At 37.7% G+C, this 20,786-nt stretch overlaps 1 protein-coding gene across 6 annotated transcripts in view; it reads right to left on the reverse strand.

Annotated features, from left to right (window-relative positions):
- Window positions 1-20,786, reverse strand: part of Mbnl3 (muscleblind like splicing regulator 3) — a 97,299-nt gene that overhangs the window by 18,886 nt on the left and 57,627 nt on the right. For all 6 annotated transcript variants that reach the window (XM_029534239.1, XM_029534238.1, XM_029534237.1 and 3 more), the window contains one exon: window positions 8,520-8,684. In XM_029534239.1, coding sequence (XP_029390099.1) covers window positions 8,520-8,573 — 54 coding nt within the window. In that variant the 5' untranslated portion in view covers window positions 8,574-8,684. The remainder of the gene's footprint in view (window positions 1-8,519; window positions 8,685-20,786) is intronic.

Consider the following 20,786-nt stretch of genomic DNA (forward strand, 5'->3'; position numbering starts at 1 on the left):
GACCTTTTTCATAAACGGATGTGACTTGCCCAGCCTTGTCTTTATCTGGGGGCCATGTGACACTCATAGTTCAAAAGGCCCTAGAAATGCTACAAGGATTCCTGTTAGGGAGGAAAAGATAAGATAGCAGAATTATATGATCCATAATTTAGAGCATAATTAGTAAAGAAAAGCCTTAGAAATGCAGTGGTATTTACTGGTTTGGGTATGTCTCTACTTAAAATTCCTGGATTCAAAAAGATTGGTATGTCTATTGCCTTTAGTCTCAGGAATGACACATTTTATCACTTTACAGCATTGTTTTCCAGTTCCTGCCACATGTGTGCATCTTTACAATGCTGTCATCATTTCATTGATAGTTCTCTCCGCCCTAGAATACTGACTACTTGTTGAGTGACTTGTAGATACAATTGAAGAAACATTTCAAAATAAATTGTAATTTTAATCAATGAATAATATATTATGTATATATTTCTAAACTGGTGCTGACTCACTGTGTTTTTACTAAGTGCATGTATTCTTTCTTGCATTCCTTTTTTCTCTTTCACTGAAGAAATCAAGTTGCACCCACACTTGCTAAATTGTAGTCAGAGGGCTTCCTCTAACTACACAGAAAACAGGAATGTGTGGAGTCTGGCAGGGGCAATAAGTTCAATCCCTACCTTATCCTCCATGCTTACTGGAAGAAACCCTGAAAGCCAAGTTGGCTGACTTGGAAGTGCTCCTGCTTCAGCAGCCCTCCTTGGGCATATTTATTAAATAAACTGACTACTCTGTTAACAAGAACAGGAAGAATACAGCTCAAAGGAACAGGACTCATTAGGGTAAGGGAAAGACATCTGAAGATGAAGGGACCACACTAGATGCCAAGAAAGATGATGGAGCAGTCTGGGGAGGGGCTCTCAGGTTTGAGGACAGATAGCCCTGGGCTGACCAAGCCCAGCTAAGTCATGTGATGGAGCAGTTCTCAGGAACTTGTCAAAGTTCTCACCATCGTCAGGAATTAGACCTGACAAGTCAGATCTTACTAATTCAATGATTCATCCTCATGTCAAAATCATCAAGAATCTTTGAAAGTAAAAATTCCACATATGAACCACACAGTAGGGCTGTTCCCAAGTACTTGTTTTCTCTCAGACTTTGGTGGATTTCTCACCGAAGTCACTTCCAATTCTAAATCCTTTTTAAAATTAAAAAAAAAAAAGCCATTACAACTAGGACCCATTGAACAAATGCTGAGGGGTGGATGGATTATTTCCAGACTAAAAAATAACTTCTATAATTAATTTTCAATTAAATGCCAAGCTCAATGTTCACACAAGCCAGGCTTTGTTTTATGGTTCTAATCTCTCTAGTCTATACTATCTTAAAAAACAAACAAAAATCCAACAAAACAAAACAAAACAAAAAACAAGGTTATGTTTTTAAAACCATTTAAATCTACTTAGAGTCTGTTATTTCTTCTAATAGCACAAAAACAAATCTGTAAATAATCAGCCTATTAAAAAGGTAAAACGATTCCTGGAGAGGTTTATTTCTTTTTAAAGATTTAACCACAAACTCTACTGGACTGTCATTAGATTTTAAAATTAGTGCTGTAGCTTTTATGAGCATTTCCTCTTTGAGTATAAATGTCATTCGATAACACTTGATTGAGAAGTGAGTTCTTCCAATTGCAGCCCTGGAGCAGAGCAGGAACTCCTGAGCTGCTTATTTCTTTTCAAATAAGCATTTCTATTTTCTCAACACCACCTCTGGCCCAAGCTAACTACACCATTTTATGAATCTGAACCTTCAATGGCTTAGCTTTGACTAATAGTCATGGGTTAAGTCAAGTAGCCTACAAGCTTGTGCATTCAGTTACAGTAAGCTAAGCCACTTAATCCTGCCTCTATGTATATAACATCCTTCATGTCAACCGAACTAACATGACCCCATCTGTAACTTATTGCCTATTTTAAAGAAGAAGGTAAGGGGGGTTGTGTGTGTATATGCTGGGGACAGAACCCATGGCCTTATACAGACTAAATATACTTTACCACTCAACAACAACCCATAGCACTAAGGAAAAGGTTCTTAATACATGGAATCTGATTTCTCTATATAGCCTAGAGTAGTCTAGACATCTCAATTGCCTCTGACAGTCAAAGATGAACTTACTCATTTTCTAATATTTGAAACTACGAAAGTATGTTGTATCTTAGAACCAGAGGTGTTGATTTTTATCCTAAGTCTGGCAAAGGGGGAAGAATAGTGAAGGTAGCAGAGTTTAAGAAACAAGATTGCTGGAAAATTATTTGTCCTCAGCATCTAGCAGGGATTTCTCCTATCATACAAATTTCTAAGAGTCCTGGGGCACTTACACAGTGCCTAGACACTCCTGTGCACTTAAGAAATGCCTCCTAAAAGTTGGGTGAACCTCTTCAGAAAAATGGCTCCCAATCTTTTTCTACTGGTATTCTCTGGGTCAGATAAAAGCTGTAGGAACTGCGTACAGAAAAACCTCATGTATACACAAAAATGTTGCCTGGGATATTAGGAAATTCAAGGGCCCATGACATCTGCCCCTGGAGCAGCTTCTTGGCTCCTCATAGGCCCAGAGACAATATGACGTTAGAGAGCACCAACACAAAAGTCAAAGCTTACATTAGACGTTATGAGATTGTTTGGGGATTTTTTCTAAACTAGGTTGTTTTTTTGTTTTGTTTTTTGTTTTTTTTTTTCGAGACAGGGTTTCTCTGTGTAGCCCTGGCTGTCCTGGAACTCACTCTGTAGACCAGGCTGGTCTCGAACTCAGAAATCTGCCTGCCTCTGCCTCCCAAGTGCTGGGATTAAAGGCGTGTGCCACCACTGCCTGGCTAAAAACTAGATTGTATAGTTCTCAAAGATGAACTTTGTGGGTGGCAATGTCTTGTCGAAATGGCAAAAGGATGAACAAGCACAGTAGAATAAGAATCCACAAATTAAAATGCCTCAGGCAAACATAACCTGCTCCTATTTATGTGCAATCTCCTTTTTACATTTTAGATGTTTAAAAATATTAAAAGAATAATAGTTACACAGGGAAATTACTATGATCATATTTTTTAATATCTATTCACAGATTTCACTGTGCTCATTTTACAAAAAGTTATGGACATTTAACTTCTCTCAAATATAAGAATTCATACACACACACACACACACACACACACACACACACACCCATATATGTTTATAGTTGTTACTTAGTGATTAACTATGGGAAGACAAGAGTCTTCCAAGGAAAAATCTTCACTTGATCTTAGCCAAAAGGCCGAGAAGCGATCCAAGGTAACGTCTTAAAAGCCTAGCAAATAATCTTCTTAAAGGATTCTGAAGCATCTTCTGAGTAGTAAAACAATTCAGTAAAAATTCTAACTCCTTAACCAGTTACCTCTTGATGGTCTTGGTGGATTTCATATCTTAGCTACTGTAAACAGTGGCCAATACAGGTGGAAGTACAGGCGTCTCTTTCGTATAATGATTTGAGTAACTAGAGTAGCGCAGATCTTGATAGTCCTAAGGTTCTCAACACAGGGCTCTACTAACTGAGGGGATAAAAATGCTAATTCCACTGATTGGCATTTCACATTCCAAGCATCTATAAAATTATTGCAGTGTACCTCATAAATATGTGGGTAAATATGTTTCCATTTAAAAATTAAGAAAAAAGCAAAAGTTATCCCTCAAGTACATGTGTCTAGTTTATAAACATTTTAGGGACACTAACACATTGCTTAAAATGAATTATTCATCAAGTTAGCATAAATAAATGAAAATTAAATGTTATGCCAAATCCATTGTCTCTCTAACAAAAGAGACCTACTTATTCTCAGTAATATCCAACATTAGTTACATTTATTGATGAACACAAAAGATTTTAAGTGATGTAAATTATAGCCTGACCTAGCGGCCACAGAATAACCTTGGCCTTCCATCTCTGAGTTTTCTATCTAGAGGTAGAAGACTACGCATTTGCTTTTACTAAGGGTAAACATTTGTTAGCAATTTGTTGAGTCGATTTTAATACCAGAAAAACAGTGCCCTTAAATTTCACAAGCACTCATAATACCATCCTTGTATTGTTCATTTGAAGTCACTGAGGTAGTATAAAAGGTGTAAGCCTTTTTCATCTTTATTGGGCTTATTACCGTCAGAAAATTATGAACAGCAATGAAATGCATAGTTTTAGTTTCTATCTGACTTTACTGTTCACATAGAGCACAACTGGATAGCCTGTGTTTCATAGTTTTTACTTGGTCACCTACTGAGTGATGTTCTTAAGGGACAGAAGTAGTTAAAAAGGCATGCTGCAGAAGACCTATATAATCTCCAGACCAGTTAGATGGTACCTCAACAATTATGAGCTATCTTTATAAACAAATGAAAAATGATAGTAGTGTTTATGTACTCATAATTGTTAAAAATAAGCCACCTTTGCACTTGAGAGAGCTAAGGGAAAAAGTTCAACGTTTAAAAGGAAACAACTGTCCTCAACTCCACCTGGTCTTTTTTTTGACATTAAAATTATAGATGCCTTAGGGTAAAAAGAAACGTTAAAGCTAGTCAGGTAGGCAAATGATAAGTAGACTACAGTGACTATGAGGGGCACAGCACAGTTCAGATGGGCCATTCTTTGGTGGAAGGAGAAGGTGCAATAGAGGCCTAGGAATTACAACGGAGCACCCAAACTCAGATCAGCATAGGAAACGAGCAAATGACTGCTTCTGTAGGCAGGCTGCTTGACACCTCCTCCCTAAGCAAGGCAATGTGGATTATTCTGAGGAATAAGCAAGAATGGACCTAAAAACCAATTGTTGGTGATCACCATATGATAATAATGGCATTCAATGAAACTTAGTATTCCAGTAGGAAAAGGAAAAGGAAAACTATTTTAAGGATACAGTTTGTGGCATGAATTGTGGTGGCTTTATAGGTATATGCTTATCACCAGGGATACCAAATTGTGTGTATTGTATGCATACATGGTTTTTGTATGTGAATGACACCTGAATAAAATATTTTTTAAAATCAGCTTGTTAACTTGTTTTTTAACAGAGTACAAAACAAAATGCAAATTGTTTGCTGGGGGACAGGTAGAGCCAAGAAGAGCAAGGATCCCACAAGTATTTATGAAGAGCACTAAGAGTTCCTATCGCATCATCAAATTTTGGACAAATTAAAACAACAAAAACAAAGACAAAGTCTTGCATGCTTATTAGAAAGATAGTGCTACAGGAGAAAAAAAGAATAGTGCAATGTGACAAATGTGGAGAATCTTGTTCGCACAAGAAATATTCATTCAATGGCTAACAGCTGAGGTACAGCAGCAAATGTTATTAGATACAGATTTTACTATAACATAATGGAGATTTAAGGTGAGCAACATACAAAGTGATGAAAATGGACCTAAACAAGCACTGTGGATCAGTAACTGCTTGCAAGAGTAAATCTAGGCTCTATGAAGCCTGTAGCTTTCTTTTCCCAAACACCTTTTAAAGGAACTGCTAGAGCTCCTCTCAGGATACTTGAAGAAAGCTATACAAATGAGCAATCATTATTCTAAATTAGTGTCAAGGTTAAGTCTACCTCTGGAGACAAATAAATAACACGATTTTTTTCGTCTAGAAATGTAATTAAATCTAAATGAAATTCTGTCTCAAATCATAGTACCGCTCCAGAATGCTCATTATGTGATTTGGTCAACTTCAATGTGCCATCACCCTCTACATAAATTATCAGGTGACTATACTCTACTAGGTGTAGGTCATCTGGATGTCAAGATCTGCTTTCATGGCAATCACAAAATTGAAAGAAGTAAAGGAATTTCTTGATACAGGTCCAGGTATACAGAGTATCTAAAGAAAATATGTATGCTCTTACAGAATTATATTTACTTTATATGTACATGCATTATCTGTAGTAGTAAGAATCCTTTCATATCACTAAAACTCTTCATTGTGAAGCTGAGATTATTTTTTTAATTTTCGCTTTGTTTGAAAGTTTTCTGGTATGTGTACTTCTACTACGTTCTACAGTGTTCTTTTACCTCTTGACAATGTAAACCGATTCTGAACGTCAGCAACACAGGCTTTTTAAATGAGCTGGGAAAATTCGAGGGAGCCACATTGCTTGCTCTACCTGCTAAACTTTAAGAAAGCCACCTAAAAGCTTTCAAAGGTACATCTTTACAGTAGCAAATGTCAGTGCATACCTGTTACACACAGTGAACAAGCTCGCCTACCGTACCAAGCATCCCACCTAAATTGTCTAGGTGTGGTTTTTTACTCATTGTTCAGTTACACTGAACAGAATCTGCTCTCTAGCTCTCATTCTTTGTAGGTTGACATTCCCTTTATCTAGGGGCTTATAATAAGCAAGCTATATTCAGTTTTCCAAAGGCAGATACACTCTTCTGGTATCCTAGAAACAAATCAAAGTATGCTTTGTGGGAAGACCCGAAGTTCAAGCTAGTGATACAAATGCTTATTAATGTGTGATCACACAAACACAGGATTGGAAAATTTTAAACAAATTTGTTCTAAGGACAAGCATCAAACTATTAGTAAAGGGGGAAGTGATTAAAAGAGATTAAAAAGAACTGATTATAGGAGGAGTCGGTACCACAGAAATTAAGCAAAATTATACATTCCCGCTGTAATATCAAGATCAGGATTCATATTAAAGAGATTTCTTCCAGATGAGACTAGTAAATTTCACTTAAAATTGCACACATTAGCTGAATTACAACAGTTCTACAAAGCAACTTCCTAGACCATAGAGGAGCATATCAACCATCGCAGGATTTGACTTTTGTGTACGCACTAGCTGTAGAAATTAATCCATATTAACTTATTACATCACAATAGCTATCACTAAATGAGGTAGAAAATTGTTCCCTGGGGGTCTTCTATGTATTAGTTATCTTAACATGCCATAAAATAAATTGCATTCTCATGAGTCATAGTGGTTATCTTCTTAAGCTTCAGATCTGAAATTACACCCACCAAAGAAAAAAAAAGGTATATATATATATATATATATATATATATATATATATATATATATATCTATCGCCTATTATCAAACTCATGGATAAACGAATTAGAAAGCACAATTGAAGAATTTGAAGATTGNATCTGAAATTACACCCACCAAAGAAAAAAAAAGGTGTATATATATATATATATATATATATATATATATATATATATATATATATCGCCTATTATCAAACTCATGGAAAATCGAATTAGAAAGCACAATTGAAGAATTTGAAGATTGTTCAAATTTTAACAAATGTATTACTCATTTCTTTTCAAACATTTCTCTAAATTGGCCCAGCATGAGCCTCTCTAACCCCTCCTCCATGGAGTGAGAGTGGAGACACAGAGGATGTCACAGGCTGAAAAGAAAGAACATAGTTTTTCTCACCCCTACTTTACCCTATTCCCGACTCTGTGATTCCCTGAAATGGCATCTGACTGGCACCCTGAGGCTGCGTCTTGACCTTTGAAAAGATCCCTGCTCTGCCTTTATATGATATATTGGGCTCAAGTGTTAGTAACACCTTGCTCTATTCCTTGCTTATTCCCGTAAGAGCCTGAGAATGGTAATGGTCTTAGTCAAACGTTGACCAACACCTCCCTACCCTCACCTAAAGCTTCTAGCAATAATTAATTTATTCTCTGTTCCTATGAGTTCAACATTTTTGAGATTCTACATACAAATTAAACCATGCAGCTCTTGCCGTTCTCAATCTGGTATAATATACTTTAGCTTAACCCATGTTGTCTCATTTTATAAATGAGGAACATATGTATTATATGTACAGATCATCACATTTATACCTTAAATGAATACATCTTGTCATCATACCACAATAAAGTGAAAAAATAGTTAAAAATTCCTTTGGTTTAATGGACAGAGGCTAGTGACCCCAGTGGTTGAATTAGGGAAAAGCTGGAATAAGCTGAGGAGGAGGGCAACCGTGTAGGAGGACCAGCAGTCTCAATTAATCTGGACCCCTGAGATCTCTCAAACACTGGACCACCAAGCAGGCAGCACACACCAGCTGACATGAGGCCCCCAACACACATATAGTAGAGGACTTCTGGGTCTATGTTCATTCAGAGATGATGCACCTAACCCTCAAGAGACTGCAGGCCCCAGGGAGTTGGGGAGGAGTTGTGGGATGTGGAACAGATGGAGGGTGATGGGGAGGGGCGGGGAATGGAATATGGAGTGTAAAAAATTAATTAAAAACATTTAGCTCATGTAAAGTATTACTGAAGGCCAAACGAGCTCTAAGGAGCTCGTTGGTTGCATGAAGATTAATTGATCAACTTAATTACCAGCACTGAGTTAGAAGACAAATATATTTGGCCAACTAATAGTGTAGACCATGAAATCTATCTTACATCAGTCTGTCTAGATATTCTCGAAAAAGTATCATGAACAAATCATCAAGTACTCAATAGCTTCCTGTGGTCACTTACAAGGGATGACATCTGAGCGTTCTGGAGCATGAGGTGCATGTGCTGGGCGAACATGGCTGCGGCAGTCTTCTGGTGAATCAGATTGTTTCTCCCATTAACTTCTAGCTGTGACTTTAAGTGGGGAGGAGGGTGGAGGTACTTGCAGTTCTCACGAGTGCACCGACCCTAAGAGCAAACATTTAGATAAATCTTTGTTTAATAATCCTGATATGGTTAAAGAAATAATAGAAACTTTCTGAGCTCTTAAGAACCAACAGTCACAAGCTCTAGCCACAAAGTCCCCCATTTTCTTTTCCTTACAGCCCTGTAAAATTGTCACTCTTATGATCTTTATCTCCCAGCTGAAGAAACTGAGACTAGGAGACATCACATGACTTGCCCATGAGGACAAAACTGCAAAAATCTAGTTGGTCTTAGTTCAGAATGTTCTTAGTTGTTCTGTCTTGCTCTACATTGATTATGCATCATATTATATTTAGAACATGAAATATTAGGGAAGGTATGCCAAAAATGTAAGTAGAAATTACAAAGTTAAATAAAAATCTTTTAACAAGAGATGTAAAGATGTAAAATCATCTGTTTAAGACTGGAATCTGGATACACATGGACAAGTAATTACAAAAGATTCAGGAAGGATCTTTACAAATCACATTCAAGTTTATTAATCCTGGATTCTATTACCTGGGACATTCTAGATCCCAAAGCTTTCTTCTTCCTCGACACTTTATACTAAGGATGATTTGATGATCTGAGAATAAATCTGTATGTCTGGTTGCTCACTAGGTTCCAGCAGCAATGTCCTTAGGTCATGTAGATACTAAAGTTTCTCATTATTTTTTAATTCATAGTTTAATCAGTTTCCAGAGAGGATAATATTTAAATTCTATTGAACAATGCATGGTGACTCATGTCTGTAATCCCAGTATTGTGGAGACAGAAGAAGGAGGAACGCCATGAGTTCAAGGCTGACTTAGGCTACAGAGTGGGGCCTGTTTAAAAAAAAGCACAACTTCACATGCCTTTGATATCCTGTAACCAGTGACTCGGCTGCTGATTATGTGGTAGCAAAGAGTGTCACTGGACAAGTTGTTTATTGCACTGCCTTAATATGACCTACCACTGTATTCAACTAGGAACCTTACACGAAGAAACTAAAGGCTATCCTGTTTAGATTACTAAGTCCTCCATAATCCTTTTGAGATAAGCACAACTGCAAGTAAAACCTTTTCCCATCGATGCTGGATTCTTTACCCAGCATGAAGTTATTGGAAGAGGAAGAGGAAGAGGAAGAAGGAAAAAAATATAACCTTTTTCTTTGGCCTCAGAATGCAAGTTGCTAAGTTATCTGAATTCCCAGGGGAAAATGAGTCAGTTGACCACGAGTTTTCATTCAATACATCCTATGCATGGTACTTACTTGCAATACTCCTATGATACATGCATTCACTTATTTATATTTCATTATCTTTCTATGAAGTCATTCCTACAATTTTAGTGAGAAACATGGTGTGTACTTCAACATGTTCACCGAGCTACACATAATGCAAAGTTGAATGCACTGTTGCTGCTTTTTTTTGAAAAGTCTTCATTAATTGTATAATATATATATATTAATTCTATAATATATATAGTTTACTTGCATGATAATTGCACATATTCATGAAGCAGTATATAACTTAAAACCTAGTGTGAAAAATTGAAAGTACACTTAACATTTGCTATTCTGTTTCTTCCCCTGGTATATTTATTTTTAATCAAATTAAAATAATTATCAAATCTAATAATAACATCACTTCAAATATATCTTTAAATCTTGTTCTTAAATTCTGGAAAAAGAAGAAATTATACATATTAAGAGTTGGAAATGTTATTAAGCTAATTCTCCTGAATTCATACAAATAGCTTATAAAAAGCTATATAATTTCAACACATATAAGCACTGTAAGGAAAACTTCCCCCACCCTAAAATCACAATCTCAGGGATCTCTTCCCATGAAAACCATAAACATCATTTTACATAAACAATGTCTCTTAAGCGCCAAGATAGGCATGGGAATTACAATACGTAGACCCTTTACCCTCCAGCAACATAACTAAGGTTATTTGGCTCGAAAATCCAGTCTAGACGATGCATAGCATTTGGTGACTTCCACCACGGCATGGTAGCTTATGCTTCTACATCGGCCTTTCTGCTACTCCTTCTAGACACCAACAGCAAAGATTTTCCCAAGGTCTAGGCTTAAATCTTGTCCTCTTTTACCATCGCATATCTCCAGAGAAACGGAATTATTCCAAAGTTGTAAGGAGCCCTGAAATTGTCCAGATCTTAAATCTCTGTCTATCTCTGGCCTCTGGTCTGAATTTCAGGCTTTTTTTTTTTAAATCAGCAGCTGCAGCTGCATTTGGGGCTCTTGCCCTCTAACCAGGTGGAAATACCTTACTCCTGACGTTTGCCTATCTTTCAGCCTGCTGCAGACACACATTCTGTGACATTGCATCAATTCTATGGTTTGGGGCAGTTACATAGCAGCAGTGAGGAAAAGAAGTCAGGCAGCTGCTGAGCAGGATTGCTTTGGGCTACAAAGCCTAGATAAGACAATTGCTGTTAGGTAGCTATGGAATAGGATTTGTAATCCCTCTGCAAAAGAGAAAAACACACATAAATACATCTGTTATATTCAGAATTCTAAACAATAGAGTGCCTTTACCCCCCATTAATTAATTAATGTTTTTATTTCAATAGAGTGTCTTTTAAAGGGAAAGAAAAGGAACTGATTGGGATTTTAGCATTTGCTAAAAATTTCGGAATGTTAACATCATTTACACTTACTGTATTAGAAGAAAGGGCAAAGAACAAAGGGACAAAAGAAGCACAATATATCTGGCATATTTCCTGCCAGCCCAGAGAGAAAAAAAATTGAACATGTCTTTATGATTTCTTTCTTACTGCCCATTACAAATAGTAACTTTGCTTAAACTTCTTTTTTTCAGAAACTAATGAGTTTTTACAAAGCAAAAACACTACACAGAAATAGAAAAAAGGAAAATAACAGTGTAAAAATTACATCAAGTTCGACTATAAAAACCAAAGCATGATATGAGGCATCATGAAATTAAAAAGAAAAAAGTTAGTCATCTTAGTTATGAGATTTTACTTGATTTATAAAGCATCCTTTTTTGAATGACAGAATCCATAATTTAATTCTATAACAATGCAAATGCATAGCAATACCACCTTACTGGAGACTGCTATTTGTGACACAGAAAGCTTATAAAATACAAAACTCTACATTTTTAATCAAAACAATAGATGAGGAGATCATGTAATTTAATATTTTTGTTAACTGTGAAATACACTGGTACAAAGGAACACTAAGACTCTCACATATTTTTAAAACTCCCTTCAGAACTCAGGGCAATGCATTTATATGCTGAACATTTGATGATAATAAACTTCTAGATATGATTCAGTCTTCAAGAACTCAAAATTTAGTTACAGGCTTTAATATTTTAATTGAGATGATGGGGGATATAACTGTAGTTTTTGACATTTGGTAAACCTTGTTTTTCATTCATAGTGGTAAAATGGCTTTGGTAAACCATATATGGATAGGATGAGCTGTGGAGGGGACTGTCCCAAAGACTGCTGCTGTCCTTTGAAAAACAATGACTACAGATTAGAAAGCTTACCATGAACGTCCCTGGGACTACTAAGCAGTCTGAGTGGGCCACAAGACACCCTTTCACAATGAATCTACCCTAACCCAGTACCAATCTTAACTCTGAAAAAGCAGCCCCTCATTTTCTACAGCCAACTCAAGGATGTGTCAAGCCATCTACATTGTTATCTAAACCAAGAGTGTCAGAATTGCCATGGATTAGGTAATTATTAGACCATGTACTGAAGGACTTCATAAATGTTGGGTGACAACATTCTTTGGCCTAAGAAACTATTCTAAAATCAGCAGCTAGGGCTGGCCGAGACCTATAAATCAATTTTCCTCCCCCCTAAACCATGCACAGAGACTTAAAAAAAATAATGAGAGAATTAGAGAATGAGCTCATTAAGGCTTGCCTCAATTTCCCTCCACGTCCTACTTACCTTAAAACCATATAACCCTCATCTGGTGCTCATTATGTTATTAAGTTAGGCAGCTATCACATGATCCTAGAAGGACAATAGTTTTTGCAGATGAGTCTTCCAGTCCCCTCTTTTCCCACTCACTCTCTGGGAAAATGAGACCCAAAAGCAGCAGGGCGAGGGAACGGTTGATGACATCTGCGAACCACAGCTGCATCACAAAGTTGATAACAGATAAAGGAGAAACTTGCAGAGCATTTATGAAACCTCCAAAATCCAATCTATTGCCTTTCCCGTACCTTTTGGCTTTTCACAAGTGAATAGCAAGTCTTTATTGGAGAAAGAAAAGTAGCATTGTAATGATTCAAATCCTACCTAAGTCCTGGAAGTTACGAGAGAGTCTGTCAGCTAACAGAATACTATGCACTTGGTGGGGAAAAAAACCTATGAAAAGTACTTTTCATGTTCATGAAAGAGCCCTGCCATATATCAAAATAAGAAAAGGACCCTAGGAAGCTGATAAAACTACCTTCTGTCAGTTACTGTATCTTTAACAAAAACAGCTGTTTGCATAATAACTTGCCTCTTCATACACGTTTGGAGTTATGGGGAGGGGAGTGGTAGATGAAAATAACCTCTCTCAAATACAAATTTACCTGAGTTACCTTTTCAAAGACACAGCCTTATTGATCTGCACTATCAGCAGCTAAAATTTAAATGTTTAACACACCACACGGACGATTTGTTCAAGAAGAAAAGGAGTTACTCTGTTTTAATGATCATGGGTTAAATGAAGGAAAAAGTCCTGACCTGTGCTCTCTCACTGTAACAAATGTGTGCTCATAGACACGGCTTCTCAGAGTATGTACAAGTGAATAAAGAACTTAGTCCTGCCAGGTACCAGGCTGTCTAGTTCCTGTAGTATCACAGACCTACTGAAATCTAGGAAATAGCTGAAAGAGCAAAAGGTGAGGGCATCCACCCAAGGTACGTTCCCACCTATTAGCAGTTACCAGCAAGTCTCCACTTTCTTTCTCTTGGAGTTCTGTCTCTCAGCTAATAGGAATAATCTACATAATTTTCTCCTCCAAAATAGTGTATCATCAGTCAGTATTGATGTATTGTACCACGAGTATCCTCAGCATGTTGCATATCACCATCTTTATTATAAATTTGAGATGCTGGTAAGAAATCTGGAAAAAATGTTTTAACAAACCAGTTTTTGAAAAAGAAATATGTTGAAGGCAAAATGAACGAGGCTGAACACCAATCACCAAGGACTAGACCACCAAAATGCTCCTCAGAGGTACAAGCAGCACCCCCTTCTTCATACGATTAGAATCCTGTTGTCCTGAAACAACCCAAAGGCACATTGCTCAGGGCAATCATGGCCTCAAAGCAACTAGCTATCAAGTCTGAATAGGCATGACTCTGGGAAGAAAGGAGCATTTTCCTGCCTATCTTCTTTAAGAGAGTATTGTAGCTGTGACCTCTAAATCACGAAGGGAGGATTAGGCTCAACAATTGTCTGTTGCTCTGGAAGAGGCCACAAAGATAATTTGATTCTGGGAACTGAAACAATTTAGGGCTGAACCAGACTTGAAATAACACCTTGTGAACCCCTATCTGACAGGGGGCGGGGAGGGGAGGAATGAGGGCCAAATGGGTGACAGGATTTATCCTAATTCACAAGCAGCTTACTAAGCACAAGGGCCAATTTTCTCGTTCTCAGTACCCAAAATGGAATCTGTTCAAATGACGACGTGTCTGGAAAGACTGTTCCTGAGGCCCTCTCCCCACCCCTGACCCCTTATCTTACCTTTGTGTCTCCAAGTGTATATATTCAGCGCTGCCCTAACACCTATCGCTAAATAAATCAATAAATTGTTTGCATGCCTATCTCGACTGCCAGACTTTGAGTCTCTCAGAGAAGACCTCTATCTTTCTCATCTTTGAATCCCCTCAGGGATGTATCTGTGCCTGGTGGATAGTGGCCACACAAGTTTGCTAACCCGTGGGAGGATACTTTTCTAGAGGGCCACGCTTAAAACTTCTCCTTGCTCCCCTTTCTAGTGCCTTTCATGAGATCCCTCTTCTTTCTCCAAGTAAGAGAACAATAGTCAACTGAGTTGAATGAACTATTATTTCATTTAAGTCTAGAAAATAGTTTGTAAGTTTTCTGCTATGATTATGAACCCCGAGGAATATATGACCACCCTTCTACTAATTTAGTATAATTGAACCAGAAGTGACATGAATCCATAAGGCACACAGACATGACCCCCTAGTTCTAATCCAAAGAGTCTCAAGATCCCCAGAATATAGACTCCCACTGTAGGACAGGAACGATAAAAAACCCGGCCACTGATCCATATCTAATCAGCACCTGGGCCCGCCTAAGGGGAGCTCTGTATTTCTTGGGTCTGTGGTCTGTTTACGACAAAGTGCTTCTCTCGCTGCCCCACCCTTACCCAGAATTTCTCTAAGCATGCTGTAGGTCAAATTCCCCTAAGCTACAAAGGTGAAATACGCAGCTGTAGGAAAATCACAGCAGGCGGAGCCTTCTTGTAGCTCTACTGTATCTATCAATTCTTAAAAAATATATTCCACCTAAGCTCAATTTAGTTCCCATTAAAGCAGATTTTACTTTTGAAGAATCACAGGCTTGAATTTCTTCATGGAGAAGATTGAAAGAGTAAATAACAGTAAAAGGCTGACTCGTCCACAGGCAAAGCAAGCTGACCTAACCCGTATCCAGAAGCCACTCTTGCTGCTCCGTTCGCTCCCCACCAACTAAACATGCAGATTTTACCCCTGCTCTAATCGAATACCTTCGACCATTTTAGATAGAATAGTTACTGGATACTTTGTCAATTACCAACTCCTTGTAAATGAATCATCTCTATTTTAAATATACCCAGAACCAAACTAAACTCTCAAGATAAAGACGCACATTGGTACCAAGTTATCAAATTCAGAAGCACTTCTGATGGTAAGTATTCATAGAAGCTGGCTTTCAGCATCTTGTGGCAGTTAACATAAAATGCCAGTACAGAAAACTTGGTGGATTACCCGGAAAAAAAATGCACTTAAAGCCATGCAATCAAACTGCTACTTACTACATAGACTTTGTTACAAAACAATATAAAAGAGTGCGGGTCTCTGCCCAGCAGTAGAAGGTTCTACTGTACTACCGCTCCTTTACTTTGTCTGGACACTCCCTTCAGCATCTAACACTGCAATTAAGAAACCAAGACAAAAAGAAGAGCAGCTGCCTGTACTTTTTTATTGCTCCATTAAGGCTTATGCTTTGAATCCTACCTAGGGATGTTAAATTTAACAAATAGAACTAAAAGACTCCAAATTTACTTCGAGTTTTTAGATAAGCTATCTAAGTATCCGTATGCTACATTCAATATTTTATCTGGTAACTTTCTCCGCAACTGTTCTATGCTGTGAACTGAGCTAAACCAAGTCAATCCCTCTCAAAGCCATTTTACTCCCTTTACCAAAGGGCCGGAGAAGCTCCGTCTTACGGAACCCATGGGCCCGGGATCAGCACACTACTCACCCAGAAGGAATGCTGAGCTCCAACTTACCTGACCAGCTGCAAGGAGCTGAAGGAAGGTGACTGCTGGAGAAGGTAATTTGTTCACTCCGTAGCTCCTCCCACCACAAGCATCACACCAATCATTTAACTTGCCAGCCACTCCACCTTCTAAGGCACAGAGGCAAGACTACACTTTTTTTTTTTTTTTTTTTTGGTATGTTTAAGTGACTGTGCTGCCCGTCAGAGCTCCCTCTTTAGGTTAAGAGGAGAAGGAGCATGGGATGTGAAGGCCGATTTATTTATTTATTTTGTGGAGCTGGACTCAGGCCCCAGCAGAGCGCTCTATCTTCAAGCTACACTCCCAGCTGGACTCTAAACTTAAACAACAAATTTTTGAGCACACAAAATACTGCATGAAAGCTTTTATATCTCTTAAGGCTTTATAGTTTGTGAGCTAGAGCTAGGGCGAGATTAAACAGGGAGGTCAACTTTCTTTCTTTTCTGTATTTTTGTTTGTTTGTTTGTTTTCGAGACAAGGTTTCTCTGTGCATCCCTGGCTGTCCTGGAACTCACTCTGTACACCAGGCTGGCCTCAAACTCAGAAATCCGCCTGCCTCTGCCTCCCAAGTACTGGGATTAAAGGTGTGAGCCACCACTGCCAGGCACACCAACTTTCTTTCTTAAGCCTGTCTGTGGACTACTCATCCACTAATGTCCAGGGAAATGAGAGATTAATGTCACATCTCTATATATACCCACATAAAATTTATCCAAGTACATACTCAAATACAAAATTGGAATAACGTTTTATGTCAATGCTTATTTATTCATATTTAAACAAAGGACAGGGCTGGAGAGATGGCTTAGCAGGTAAGAGCACTGGCTGCTCTTCCAAAGAACCCCAGTTAAATCCCCAGCAACCACGTGGTGGCTCACAATTGTCTGTAACTCCAGCTCTAAGGGATCTGATACCCTTACAGAGACATACAAGCAAGCAGAAGAGTAATGTTAACAATTAAAGTTAATAATTTTAAAAATGAGGTTGGAAGGATGGCTCAGTGATTAAGAGCCCTGGTTGCTCTTCTAGAGGACACAGGTTCAATTCCTGAGGCCCACATGGTGAACAACCATTTGTAACTCCAGTCCCGGGATCTGCCACCCTTTTCTAGCCTCCACAGACACTGAATGCATTTGATGCACAAACATACATACAACCAAAGCACCCCTACACATAAAATAAAAATACAATGAAAACAAAGTAAAAGTCAAGGCCATGGCCAATTCTAATGCACAAAATAATAAATTCCAGATAATGGCTATAATAGGCTCACATTGCTGAATATAAATATATATCATAGAAGTGGCAATCAATTTAGTAATTGTTTACTAGTCACAGTCCTGAATTTATTTTTATTCATTAGTAATACAGAGTCTTTGAGTAGAATTAAAAAAGATTCAGATTTAGTAGGTTCCATGTGAATAAAATGATACTATTCTGGGGAACTTTATATATCAATGGACATATAACAGAAACATTAAATGACGAAAGTGGAAAGACCCGAGAAAATAATTTAGTTTAGCATCTGTTAGGAGGTGTACTACAGGCCACTGTTCCAAAGCCGGACTATCAAAAACAAGGAGTCTTAATCTAAACAGTTGGAAGAAATGACATAATATATAGCTTTCTCAGAGAGTGAAAATATACAAGAGTCCCATATGGCTTTCAGCAAAGGATCTGCTCACTCTTGCTCACTCAGTCTTTTATAACATTGCTTAATTAGTAAAAAACTACCACATTATATCAAATGCCCACTATAATCTCTCTATTGAGGGACTGGTGAAAAGACCAATCAAATTCTTCTCCCTCATGCTACAGATAAACAAACTGAAGAGCAAACTAGAACTCATGGGGCACAGTGTAGGCTAGGGTTGGTTTGTTGTTTCGGTTTTGTGTTCATTTTCATTTCCGTCCTAAATCAAAACGGTAATTTTCTATTGCAATAATTTTTGTTGTTGTTTTGTTTTTGCCTAGACGGAGTCTCCTCAAAGTTCACAAGATGGGAATGCTTTCCCTTTGATTGCTATGAAACAGCATCCCACCAGCATCGTCCCACGCCCAGGACTTTCCTAGGTTTATCAGGAATTCCTCTGAGCCTTTCTTTTGTGTGAAGGCTTCCTCAGGCCAGAACTGCAAGTCACCTCTGTCAAACTGGCTTTTCTACACTGGGACTTCTTTCCCCTGGAATTAAGCCAGTTACTCCAGGTTTTCCATGACTTAAGGGTCTCAAGTGAGTTTTGACTGTACTAAAACTCAGGAAGTAGGAAGGTATTTGGCAATTCTCTCGATTCCTATGGGGTTTAGTATGTGCTATGCTTAAACATTGGGGTTTCCATTTAGCAAAATTAAATTTCCTGCCTCAATGTGAAATACAAGTTTCAAACAAGGATTTCATTTAGATAAATATTTTCCAAACATGTAAGAAGACCATAAGATGAGGAAAACGCTAATTATTGTTCAGATTTTTAAAAGTTAGTATTGCAAGTCTCAATGTCAGTAAGTTTGACAATTATGTCACAAAATCCAGCCATCTATCCATCCACACAAAAGTTGTATAATGAGCACTATGATGACTTACTACTGCATTTTAAAATTAGGGACATAAAGATAAAAATCAGGTGCTCTTGTGCTAAAGATAAACATCCCTTCAGATAAATAATTTTAAGAGCACTATATCAGAATGCTTACAGGTTGCTAAGTTTGTAAGCATGAGGTCATGTTACAAACCTCAGAGAGAGAGAGAGAGAGAGAGAGAGAGAGAGAGAGAGAGAGAGAGAGAGAGAGAGAGAGAGAGAGAGAGAGAGAGAGAGAGAGAGAGAGAGAGAGAGAGAGAGAGAGAGAGAGAGAGAAATGTATTCACTTGACAACTAGCATACTCTTCACACTCCTACCATACCTCCAATTAGTGACAAAAATGTAATTTCCAAACAGGAAGTCTTACTTGGTGACATGGGCCACCTCTAAAATCTTTGGCAACATGAACTAAGTCATACTTTCTTTGTCATTTCATACGTATTTATCTATATCTATAGCAGTCTAAATCCGTTATTTATGATTTATTTAAAAATGTAACCTCTAGAGTCAAGACAGTTTAGAGTCATATAATTTCAAAATAAATCTCCAAACCCCAATTACTATATTTAAATAAAGTGTTATTTTCAGAAAAATGTGTCTGAAATTCGTCTAAAACTTAGGTCAGAAATCTTCTATGTTCTGTAGACAAGGAAAGAACTGATTCTGCCTTGCCTTAACACCCACTAACTTTCTTCAAGTTCTTACGAACTCAGAGATCTGTGTTTCAGAGATATAAAGTGAATTAACAAAATGCCCTGAGAGATGCCACTGCCATGACTTTTTGAAGAAATCTGTTTTAAAATGATCCTCTTCAAGCCTAGTTCAGTAAATACAGCAACCTCATTAAATTCACCTTCTGCTTTTGGTGAGCTTTTAATATTTGACAGTGATGAAACTGTTCCTACCAGTCAAAGACCTAATCAGTGCATCTACAGCAATGTAACTAGAACATAGATTAGTTTAAGTAAAATAAAGAGATTCAGGAAGGTTTTATGTTTTAAAATAAATCAACCCTTTAGCCATAAATGAAATGCCTCATGGTCTTACAGAGAAGAAGTTGAAATACCATCATTGCCAAAAGATGTGTATCTCCAAATCCCAAACAAGAGGAAAAACGTAAGCAAAGCAAAGAGCAGAGAGAATTAATTAGCTGTGTTAAAAATTTATCAGTTTTACTCCCAAAGTAACTTAAAAAGCTGGAAGACATATAGAAGGACTGGTATACTTGTAAAGATGTGGTAACTTTTACAATGTGAAAACTTTTTATTCAGCACAGAAAGGTGTTACAGTGCTACAGTGCAATCTAATCTGTACTTTATTGAGTGGAGTCCTCAAGTTGGGATAGAACAATACAAATAAAACAAATCTACCCTAGGTATATTGTGTTTTCCTTGTCAACCAGGATAAAGTTTAGAAAATGGGACTTTGAAAAAAAATTAAATGAGTTCATCTGTTTATACTGTCTCTATAAGGCAAGTCAAATTCTAGTCTAGAAAATATTTCATAAAGCCAATAAAGTAAAATAAGTCAGGTAGTGTAAGAACATCAATATGCAGGTCTCACACATGGATTTTTCTACTAAAGGGAATGGAGCATTTTTTTTTTTATGTTATCCCATTTCATGTTTTGCAGTGAGTTTTTTACATACTAGATTCCATAAGGACAAGGGAGTGCTTTATATTCCCACTGTTCATAAGGATGCTGGAGGGAAGATGTACATACAGTTACTTGCCATGTGACTATTAACACAGGTTTAGGTTTTCTACTAATCCCATCACAACAAAAAGTCATTTGAAGAATTTATAGGATGGTATGAACTAGTTTAATTTTGGGGAGTCAGTGCCTTACCATACAGCCCAGCCTGGCTTCAACGGAAACTCCCGACCCTCCTGCCTCAGCTCTGGAGGATTGGGATTACAGATGTGTGTGCCCCACCTAGTTGGTTTGCATTTCTTCACCGTGTATCCATCTTAATACAGGTGGCTGCCTTCATTGTGTGTTTAC

This window comes from Mus pahari, chromosome X (genome assembly GCF_900095145.1).
Source record: "Mus pahari chromosome X, PAHARI_EIJ_v1.1, whole genome shotgun sequence".
NCBI classification, from domain to species: Eukaryota; Metazoa; Chordata; class Mammalia; order Rodentia; family Muridae; genus Mus; species Mus pahari.